Source organism: Natrix helvetica (genome assembly GCF_964273705.1).
Source record: "Natrix helvetica genome assembly, chromosome: 3".
Taxonomy (NCBI): domain Eukaryota; kingdom Metazoa; phylum Chordata; class Lepidosauria; order Squamata; family Natricidae; genus Natrix; species Natrix helvetica.
The window spans coordinates 117,908,113-117,919,768 of record NC_138549.1 but is presented as its reverse complement, the minus strand read 5'-3'; the positions used below and the strand labels follow the sequence as shown (position 1 = coordinate 117,919,768).

Genomic DNA, 11,656 nt, shown 5'->3' with positions numbered 1-11,656 from the left:
CTACCTGCAGCAGTGAATCTCCTTCTGAGCGCAAAATGTAGTAGCCTGCATAGATGGGGATGCAGATGACCGATGAGAGCGCCATACAGAAACCAATGGCGATGGCCCAGTTCGGGTACACATAAGTGTTGTATGTAATTGGTTCATACTGAATCACTGTAAATATGAGGATAAACTGGAAGGAGAGGAGGAAAAGATTGATTAAAGCCAACTATATTGTTCTGATCTAGGCTTCCTGATACAGTAAAAAGCACACGCTTAGTCCCAAAAACCGTCTTTTTATTTCAAAGGCTGTGAATTGTGTTCATTCGCAGCCCACAATGAGTCTCAAATAGTTGTAAAGAGTCCTACAGTAGGCTGCAAAAGTCCTTCGGAATAAGGCTGATAAGCACCCAACTTTATCTTCCTTGACACACTGCCAAAGACTTAAATAGCAATGAGCTTGGCAAGGCCACACGGAGCAGAGTCAAAATGGAGTTTAAGAAGATAAACTGACCAGCATGAACCAAATTGCTTTCTGGAAAGGCCCATGTGTTTTTGCTCCTCCTTTATGTCCTATGGGAGGGGCCAATCACCTCCAAGCCTTACATCCAAGTCGTCCCTTCTGTCTTAACTATTCTTGCCGTTTGGCAGCTCTGCACATGCGCGCACTGGGAATAGGTGGAGCCTGTTCCTCTGCCTCGCTGCTGTCTGTCTCTGGAGGCAGCACATAACTCCCAGATGGCCTGGCCTCCTCTCTGCCTCTGATGCAGAGCCCTCATCCAAGTCTTCTCCAGACTCCAGGACTGGCCCATGTCCCTCCCCAACCTCCTTGCTGTGTTGACTCTGCTGCCAACTCCGCAGGCTGCCGGTGGACCACAGCATATATACTGCCTGGCATCATTCCTAGTCTTGCATTCTGAGGACCTTCAAAAGCCCTCTTAATTTCTCAGACATGCTTGTTTTTATCACAGGAAGTAGAAAACCTCTGGCCTTCTCTCCCGCCTCCCACACTTACTTATCTCTTTTTTTTTGTCACAGTGACAAAAGCAGCTTAGTCTTTATTCCATTCTGGTTATGTTGTTAGTCACCCAGTCCCCTTTTCCCTCACTCCCAATCCTGTCTCCTATGTTCTTTTGTGCGTGTCCCCTTCTTTGTACTCACAAAGATGATAACCGGAGAGATGAACCTCCAACAGATCTGGAAAAATAGGGGTGGTGGAAACCCCAGCATCATCTCAATGTCCTTGAAATAGCTCCGGTACCCTGGATAAGAAGATGGTCAGTCAATTAGACTGGAGGTATTGTAATTAGACACTAGGAATACTGCAAAAGTCCACAGGGTATATTTCTTCATTATGCTTCTCTCCCTGTTCCTCAGTATGGCTCCTTTGCTCCCTACCTCTATCACAACTCCTGAGAGGGAAAGCACAGCACAAAAAAAGTCTATGCAATGAAGAGATCTGAAGCAAGTTCTCATTGCCTACTGGCAGAGTGCCTGATAGGGTTAATGTCCAGACCAGAGAACACTAGGCAAAATAGAGGAACCCCCTCTAAGGACAATGGGTCCCCTTAGTATACTGTAATAAATGTGATAGCAACAGCAATGATTGGGAGGTGGTTAAGAGACATCACAATGACTTGATTCCCTAGAACGCTAGCCTTATGCCCTTGAAACTTGCCCGAGGAGGCCAGATTTCTGCACTAAACCTGCTGCTTTAATCTGCTTCTTTAACTACAAACTCTTTTTAGTTGGGGAGCAAGTAATCAGATCTGCAGCTTGGATCCACAGTCTTCTGAGCTGCGAGTGAATGTATCCAATGAAACCAAACACTGGCAACAGCCAAGTAAACTTTAATATCCTTTGAATTTTTGTGATTGGATATTAGTCCGGTCTGCATTTGAGTTATGGACTCTTCATAAGAAAGAACTGAACACAAATTCCTGATTGCAGCTTTTCCCTAGCTGTTTCTTACTCCAGGCTCCAAGGAAACTGTAGCCAGGGAAAATGCCATTTTCTACTCTTGAATCTATGTAATATAGTTAATTTTTCGGTATTCCTGGCTGTCAGGCCCACAGGGGAGTTCTGGCTGTACTGATCAAGTGCTAACTGTTGGAACATCCGTATTCCAGCCGTTCTTATATTCTTCTATTGTTCTAATTAATCCATGGAACTGACAGAAGTTACTCACCATAGACATACATAATGGCAACACACATGATGCATGAAATAACCACAAGTGAGAAACTTGCTGCATAATTGTCCATCAACGATAACCAATAAATACCAGCCTAGAAGAGAAACAAAAAGAAGAAGAAGAAAACAATTAAGTACTGGATTAAGCAAGCCTTGCCCCTTCCAGCCTTAGAATGGGCTATTTCTGCCTTGCCCTTTAACTCTCCCTCATACCTGTGTGGTGAGTGGGATACCTAACAGAAAGCCCACCACAGCCACACCTAGAGTCACAAAAGTCTTCCGACGCAATATCCATTCATTTCCCACTTCATCCACAATGGCTGTGACAAGAGTTTCCAGGAGACAGAACTGAGGAAAACATAATGAAAATGAAAAAAGTATAAGTTATACAGTATCTATATATCTATATATCTATATCTATCTATCATCTATCTATCTATCATCTATCTATCATCTATCTATCTATCTATCTATCTATCTATCTATCTATCTATCATCATCTATCTATCTATCTATCTATCTATATCTATCATCCATCTATCTATCTATCTATCTATCTATCTATCTATCTATCTATCTATCTATCTATCATCTATCTATCTATCTATCTATCTATCTATCTATATCTATATCTATCATCCATCTATCTATCTATCTATCTATCTATCTATCTATCTATCTATCTATCATCTATCTATCTATCTATCTATCTATCTATCTATCTATCTATCTATCTATCATCTATCTATCTATCTATCATCTATCTATCTCTATCTATCTATCTATCTATCTATCTATCTATCTATCTATCTATCTATCATCTATCTATCTATCTATCTATCTATCTATCATCTATCTATCTATCTATACACATACAAGTTTTGCTCTCTCTATTTTTTTTCATTTAGCAACAGTAAAACCACTGTTGGTTGGTGGTCACCGGTGGTCGATTTTACCAGTTCTCTGAACTGCGCAAAATCATAACCGGTTCGCTCAAATCGGTCCGAACTGGCTGAATCCCATCCCTGCTTACAACTATTTATTTAGTAACCATTTGAACTTACAACAGCATTGAGAAAAGTGACTTAGGACTGTTTGTCAGACGACCGTTGCAGCATCCCCATGGTCACGGGATCAAAATTTGGATGCTTGGCAACTGGTTTATATTTGTGACAGTTGCAGTCTCCCAGAGTCGACCTTCTCACAAGCAAAGTCAATGGGGAAGCCAGATTCACTTAACAACTGTGTTACTAACTTAACCATGGCACTGATTCACTTAACAACTGTGGCAAGAAAAGTTGTAAAATGGGGCAAAAGTCATTTAGCAGCGGTCTCACTTAGCAACAGACATTTCGGGCTCAATTGTGGGTGCAAGCCAAGGACTACCTATGCATCGGTTTTGATTAATTTAAAGGTTGGAGATCAGCGGGGCTTCTTAAGTGACTCGGCACTTGGGGCAAATGTACTTTATTTGGGAGGAGAATCTAGCGCTAATAGTTAAGTTCAGTGCCTTAACCTGCCACCTACCCCCAGGTCGGTGTAGTCCAGATGTGCATGACGACAATTCTCATCATTCTAAGTCAGCATGAGAATTGATTATACAACTTAAATAGAATGGGAGCTTCCATCTAGAAAGCACCAGGATAGGAGACAGCTGCCCTGCTGGTACAGCTTCATTATGACTCACTTGGCCATAAAGGAATTTGGAATGATAGTCACTCGGCATCAGAGTAATCATTCTCCGTTTCCCATGATTTCCAAGCACCATTAAACCTTCATCTTTCCTTCGAACTAGATGAATCAAGTTTGGGACATGTATGTACATACGTACAGGTGATTTGCATTTTAACAAACACATATGCGCACATATAATAGGTGCGCATTATTTTCCATTCACGTTTATTAACTAATTTAGGCTTTCTCTGGAGTTGTAGCTTTCAGACATGTTGGGACCTAGAATTGCCCCAAAGCATAAACTGCACATAGCTGTCGTTTACCTGTGTACCCAGCCCCAGCAGGATGAGCATGAAGAAGAAGAGAATAGACCAAAAAGGGGAAACGGGGAGGAGTGTCAATGCCTCAGGATAGGCCACAAATGCCAAGCCAGGGCCTTGGTCGGCCACCTTGGAGACATCCACTCCCAGGTGATGAGCCATGAAGCCGAGGATGGAGAAGATGACAAAACCTGCGTAGACACTGGTAGCACAGTTGGTGATGCTGATGATGATGCTGTCTCTGTGGGCACACCAAGATGGGAGAGCTCATGAAAACTACAGCTGAATGGGAGAATCCTGAAGCAAGCCCAAAGATCTGCATCTAAAGAATGGGCTCCCATGTGTGACGTGCAAGTGGGTTTAGGTACTACATTAGGGGAGAGGTTTATTTTCATCGTTATATTTTATTGACATTTAACTATGTTTTAGTTAATTCGACTGTCTATTTTAATTCTTGCAGCCGTCTTGAGCACCATTTGTTGGCAGGATGGGACATAAACCCATCTGACTTGTGCTTTCTAAAGGCAATCTTATGAAAGCCACCCGCAGCTCTGAGATCCTTAGATGAAAGAAGGCAAAATTATTTCATTACAAAGAACAAAGGAAGCCCAACATCTGCTTCAATTCGCCAAATGAATACAAACCATTATGTCAGCTCGGATCACGTTCATAATTAATCTGCACTTTGAGGCTGCTCCACTTCGTGCTTTAAGGCAAAACTAAACTTTCTAGTTTCCGTGTTTCCAAGAAAAGCTCAAAAACTGTGCATTGTTTAAAATCAAATTCCCCCACAATGGGACAGACAAGGATTCTAGCAGTTTTACTACACTGACATCCCTGCACTATTTTTCATGCGGTTTACTTTCTAGAGATATGAACTACTATCTATCACCCCAAAATCTCTTTGTACATTCTTTCCCCATCACTTCTATCAAACATCGTTACCTGTAGCAGTTGTTGTGAAACTTGTTATACGACGCCATGGTGATAAGCCCACCCCAGGCACAGCCCAGTGAATAGAAGATCTGAGAGGCAGCATCTCCCCATACCTATCAAAGATAAAAGATGTTACTGGGGGAACAGAGTTGCCTCTGTAGTTTCGAATTAGAGGGAGGTATGGCTCTTGGCTGCACAGCTTATGAACCCCTCTGTGCTATCCTCTCTAAATACCTTTGCGTCAAGGATTTTGTCCCACTGTGGTGTCAGGTAGTACGTGATGCCATTAACTGCACCTTCAAGAGTGATTCCCCGCACAAATAAGATTGTCAGCACCAGGTACGGGAATGTTGCTGTGAAATATACCACCTGAAAGAGTGGGGCACAGAAGAGCATTCAGACATATTGCAAGTAGAAAACAGGTTCCAGCAAAAATTTCTTCTCCCTGAACTTTGATTTCAGAGGCTATCCAAATAAGCTTTGACTCTCATCCTCTTAATAGCAATAGCAGTTAGACCAGGGGTGTCCAAACTTGGGAACTTTAAGACTTGTGGACTTCAACTCCCAGAATTCCCCAGCCAGCCATGCTGGCTGGGGAATTCTGGGAGTTGAAGTCCACAAGTCTTAAAGTTCCCAAGTTTGGACACCCCTGAGTTAGACTTATATACTGTTTCACAGTGCTTTATAGTTCTCTCTAAGTGGTTTACAGAGTCAGCATATTATCCCCAACAATCTGGGTCCTCATTTTACCAACCTCGGAAGGATGGAGGGTTGAGTCAACCTTGAGTCTGTGAGACCCGAACTGCCAAGCTGCTGGCAGTCAGCAGAAGTACCCTGCAATACTGCACTCTAACCACTGCACCACTGCAGCTCTTAAAATAAACACCCTATTGCAGCCACTATAGTTTAACAAATATATAGAATTTAATAAGTACTTAGGAATACCCATCTCTGACTAGATTATAAACCCACAGAATGAGATAAAGCCACTCTTATGTGACCAAGGATGAACATCAGGAGTGCTATGTCAATGTAAAACGGGAAAATAGTCCAGGACAAGGGTGTTTGCAGATGGGGTCAAAAGCCAACCTAAAAGCAGTAAAGGATTTATATGCAGTGCTTGGACACAGGTGAGTTAAGGAAGAGGAACACTACTTGCTTTTCCTGAGGACTTCACACTCTTGATGAGGCAGAGGAAGACGACAATCCAAGAGACGCCCAAGCAACCCAGCAGGGGAAGCCGCACTTCACCCAGAGTCCCGATGTCACTAGAGAGCTTCAATACATACCGCCTGGAAGGAAAGATAGGAGTATAAGCTCCAGTTTGCAAGCATTTTACATCCATCTCTAGCAAATGCACCAAACTAATTTGCATCCACAGGTCTCCAAAACTGGCACTCAGGATCAACTAATACAGGGGGGAAAATTCTTAAAGATGGGATAGTTAACTGCTTTGAACAAATTTTAGAGTCAAAAATTAAGTACACCAGTATATAGATGTTTATAGTTCAGCACTACAAACTTACAGCAGAATTTATGGAGACATTTTGTTTTCAACCACCTCTAATAAGAAACTCTTTAAAATACAGGTGGCAGTTAAGTCTATTAGAGTATAAATAGCTCCCCTAACATGATAATTCTTCGATTTCCTAATTCAAGGGTCAACATGGATTTATTTCAACTCTAGTAAAAAATACTGTGATTTTATTTTCTTCCCTACTGTTTCCATCCCTTGATCCAGCACTAGTATATCGACCTCTGATTATAAAACATGTTAATAACATATGGCTCTGCCTCACTGGTGGGTTGCTAGCCGGTTTACTAATGGTTTGCTTGTGTGCGTGCGCAATGCTTCTGTGCATGCACAGAAGTGTCTGGGCGGGTGGGTGGAGCCTCCCACCGCTGCCACTACCATTTTGGCCGAACAGGGAGCAACCCACAGTGGTGGGTTCCTGCCGGATCGCGCGCTCCCTTTCAGCGCTGAACCCGGAAGTACATTCTTGCCCCGCCCCTGGCAACGGGACGACTCTTGCCTGCGCTCCACCAGCTCGGCTGGGACCGGAGACGTTTCCTCAGAGGAGCGGAGCGCCTGAAAGGGACGCAGGCTCAGCCTGCCAGGCTGCCACCGCTCCACTGAAGACATTGCTGAGCAGAGAAACGTCTGCGGTCCCAGCCGAGCTGGTGGAGCGCAGGCAAGTGTCGTCCCGTCGCCAGGGGCGGGGCAAGAACGTACTTCCGGGTTCTGCGCCGAAAGGGAGCGCGTGATCCGGTGTGATCCGGCAGGAACCCACCACTGGCAACCCACCACCGCTCTGCCTACATCCAATCTTTCAGATACCTGTTCCATTTGAAGCAACATCTTTCCAACATGCAACTTGACTTAGGTAATACCATTCAGACACAGAAGTTGGGATGATGGCTGAAACCTATAGACGGAATAAGCTAGGATCACAGATTCCATGTGCCATTGTGACATACCCAATTATGGATAAGTCTTCCATAATTGTGTCCCTGTCTATATGTTTTGAATTAAAACTTCCATCATCCCCAGTAAGTGTAATAACTAATGTTCAGAAGTGATAAGATCAGATTATTCCCACGGAAGGAAATCTCTCACAAACCAATTCCCATTTCCCACCATATCCATTTACTTAATTACCCTCCCTGCCCATTATCTGCCCCCATTATCACCTCCAGTATTCCTCACTGGGGCTAGTGCGCTTCAGAGTCTGGTTGAAGATACGTGTGATGTTGAGTGATGAACCCATTGAGCTGTTGGTAACATCCAACACACTGGTGCAATTTCCTGTATTCCAAAAGTTATTACAATATGTCCAGGGTAGCACCCGTGTCATTGAAGAGAAGAAATAATAGAAGGAGATACAGATCACAACGTTGTAATAGATTCCAATGTAGCTGGAGACAACCATCATACCATAGCCAACACCTGAAGGAAATAAAGTATAAAGATAAATAGGGAGATTTTGAGATGTGAGTTTGCTGCTAAATGTAAAAAACAGAACACATTGATGTTGGAATTGTAAAACAGAGGATGTAAGTTTGCAACATACACACCACATATGGCAGGGGCATGTTTAATTTAAAGCAGAAACAATAAAGCCCATGAGGCTAGTTTATGATACAGAGCTATGTCCTGCCAACACTTACACACAATGATTAAGTTTATGCAACTAAAACAATATTGTGGTTTGTGGTTCAGCATGGTTTTTGGAACCTAGCCATTCTCCTATCCAGTTGTGTGGATCAGACTACCCATTAAGCCATTATATGGTTCGGTGAAGCGTATGCAAGGAGGTGAACACCACAATTAGAATTGGCTGGTGGTGGTTTAGCATTAAATATCTAGTGCAAACACTGACATTACAGTCTTCTGCTTTCAGATTCAAAACAGCAGAAATGTAGCCATGAGGTGGAAGCAGAAGACTGCATGTGAATAGTAATGTATCTAGATTAGAGGGACCATAACTCATACATTTACAACTGGGCAGAATAAATCTGGCAAAAGCTAGTGCTAGGAAGTAAATATTTTGACCTTTTCTTTTGGATTTATTGTGAACTTCAGATTTTCTACCTTTAAAAAAAAGCAGATTCTCTGAAATGAAAATACGAGCTTCGTTGCTAGGCATTCAATCAGGTTTTTTAGCAATAATCAGATATGGTTCTAGAAATTGTGTTCACATTATATGGCTGATAGTTATCCAGTCCTCTGGCTAATTACCTCAGCTCCATGCCAGTTAGATCAAAACTGGATGGCATACAGCAGCCATTTTTAAAATCCTAGAGTTGCTGAAAGGAAGCTGAGGGGAAAGCTTTTCTTTCCAGTTCCTCTCCACAGTGGGGGCTTGGAAAGTCACGAGTGGATGTGATAGGCATCCACCATTGTTTTGTTTTGTTTTATTTTTTGTTTTGTTGTTTTCCTTCCTTTCCTTCCTTTTTCCTTCTTTTTTTCAACACATATGCAGCAAGTTGAGATTTTGTCAAATGATGAAATGTGCATTGTGACATGAAGACTTAATCTCTGCCCTTTACATTCTTGTGTGCAATTTTGCAATGTAAGTAGAAAGGGACTAGGATCTGTACTGCACTGCATCTATGCACGCTGTGTCATCTGCACCCTTCTTTGTCGCTGCAGAGATACCTGTGTGTGTGTGTGTGTGTGTGTGTGTGTGCGCGCGCCCCCTAGAGAAGTGTCTTTAGGACTTCAATTCTACCTCAGAAGAAGAAAGTAATAGTCCATTCACAGGAAGCAATGTGGATGATGTACCTGACCTGGAAGTGGGGTAAGGTAGCAACGTTCATTTCCAACTACTAAAATTCTCTGCTTTAAAATGTTTGTAAAACATACTAATATATCTAATGATACAGATTTCTCATTTGATAAGGCCAGTGTGTCTTGAAAAATCTCAGCTCAGACCTTTGGTTGCCTGAAACAATGGAGAACGTAGTGTTCCCTGCCACACATTTCAGCTCTGATTTATGGTAGAACTGGCCCTGCTGTAACACCGGGAAGGGGTGGTGGTGGTGGAGGGCACACAGGATCCAGATGGAGAATGTGATTGTGGCAGTAATCTGAGGGAGTGTCCATTGATTCTCTCTCACCTTTGAACATGGGGCTGATCCTCCAGACACCCAAGCAGCCCTGGCTAGCAAATTGTCCAAAAGAGAGTTCCAAGAAAAACAGGGGGATTCCACAGAACACCAACATGATGAAATAGGGGAACATGAAAGCACCTAGAGGCAGAATAAAAGGAAGAAATCAGCCTTACAGGAGGATTTCAGGAGTAGAAGTCATGCTCTCTATGCCAAAGTCAAATTCAGTTCCGGGCATCTGCAGTTATAAAAAGTCAATGTAAAATAAGAAAGCACTGGATAAGGTTTAAAAACAATCTTGAGTTGAGGGCAGCTTCTTATTCTCAGATTGAAGAAATGGAGGACTTTAAAGCCATTAAGAAATAAAAAGTACATTTTAGGTTTTATTTGAAATGGGGATAAAGCCTGCTACTGTATTTGTGCCAGTAATTCTCAGCTGTTTCAAGCAGTCCTTTCATATAATCTCAACGCCAGTACATGCAATTGGTAGTTTAGTTGGGCTTTCCCCAATCTGGTGCCTTCTAGAAGTGTTTGGGCTATTAGTTAAAGAATTCCCAGCCCGGCTTGGTTCACAAGTCCTGAAAAATCATAACTTAATACATTCAAAGTACCCCTGGTCAGGAAGGTAAGACAGCATATAGCTTCCCCTCTTGAGCGAGGCCACAAGAACAAACCTGAGTCCCAAAATTGTTAGAGGACATTACAGCAAAAGGCCCACCATTCCCTGTTGTGCTGTAGCAGAGGCGGACGAAGAATCAATTCTGAAGAGCTTCTTTGCTACCAGCAACTTTGTACTTTTCGGGCCAGACTATGGTAGACACATGCTCCCACACAGTCTTCACCAGCCTTTCCACAAACACAGCGCTCTGACGTCCGTACTCACCTCCTCCATTGCGGTAGCAGAGGTAAGGGAAGCGCCACACGTTGCCAAGCCCAACCGCATAGCCGACACTCGTGAGAACAAATTCAATCTGGTTGCCCCAGTTGCCTCGTTTGATGGTCTCATCTCGCTTATCTGTTTCACCAGGCACAGCCCCATTCTGCCAAAAGAGGAAGGACAGTTATTACTGCTAGGCTTGTAAAGGAAGGTTTGATTCTATGCAGGTTTTTGGGAGCTCCTTCTAGGGATGCAAAGAAGGAACAGCCAGATATGAAAACACAGCCTACACCCACTTTATCTAACACAGGATAATGAGGAAAAGGCTGCACTCTGGTTGTTTTATGTCTCTCCCCCTCCCCAACTGATGGAAAGGCAGGCAAGGATGGAGAATCTGAGGATGTAATGGGGCTGCTACCCCCTGCTTGCCCAGATGAATAATCCTGGGTCAAGCTGTAGAAAAGCTGGCAGCTGCAACACATACAAAGCAGGCATGAGATGAGGTGGCACAAAGGAACCTCTGTTCCTCTTTCTTTTGCCTGCCCAGTGATCCAGCATAAGAGACCCCAGGCAGGGCCAGTTACTCTAGTTGCCCACTGTGAAGCTAAGCTCCCACAAGATCAGAGAAGCCTTGCTAACTCAGACAAAGACTCATCTAACCCATGTTATCTTTCTATCTTTGGCCAACCGGATTCATTTGGGAAGCGCACAACCAAAGCTGAATGTCAACAGCTCTCCCTTATTGCTTGTTCCCAGCAGATGGTTATTTATAGATATAAAGGTCCAATTATTTTAGGAATCACCTTCTTGTGTGGTGCTTCCCTATCTAAAGACCATGTGCAAGTGCTGCCCAGAATATGTTATCCAGGAAACTGTCTTCATTTTTGAAAACTATTTAAACTAATGATTGCCTCTAGTGGTAGGGAGTTTGACATGTTAATTATTATTTGAAAAAAGAAGCCAAATGCACTTCTCTTCGTGGCAACCTCAGAAATCAAACTCAGACTCTTGAACTCTCTTAAATTCTTTGGTGGAAATTTAATATATATATATATTGCCTACT

The 11,656-nt window shown here is 43.0% G+C and overlaps 1 protein-coding gene across 7 annotated transcripts in view; it reads right to left on the bottom strand.

Annotated features, from left to right (window-relative positions):
* SLC6A9 (solute carrier family 6 member 9) overlaps positions 1-11,656 on the bottom strand; it is a 64,743-nt gene that overhangs the window by 2,329 nt on the left and 50,758 nt on the right. For all 7 annotated transcript variants that reach the window (XM_081948506.1, XM_081948510.1, XM_081948507.1 and 4 more), the window contains 11 exons: positions 10,600-10,756; positions 9,726-9,857; positions 7,797-8,052; positions 6,265-6,397; positions 5,340-5,474; positions 5,115-5,218; positions 4,173-4,410; positions 2,389-2,523; positions 2,171-2,270; positions 1,144-1,244; positions 5-175 (listed from right to left, as the gene is read on the bottom strand). In XM_081948506.1, coding sequence (XP_081804632.1) covers positions 5-175; positions 1,144-1,244; positions 2,171-2,270; positions 2,389-2,523; positions 4,173-4,410; positions 5,115-5,218; positions 5,340-5,474; positions 6,265-6,397; positions 7,797-8,052; positions 9,726-9,857; positions 10,600-10,756 — 1,662 coding nt within the window. The remainder of the gene's footprint in view (positions 1-4; positions 176-1,143; positions 1,245-2,170; positions 2,271-2,388; positions 2,524-4,172; positions 4,411-5,114; positions 5,219-5,339; positions 5,475-6,264; positions 6,398-7,796; positions 8,053-9,725; positions 9,858-10,599; positions 10,757-11,656) is intronic.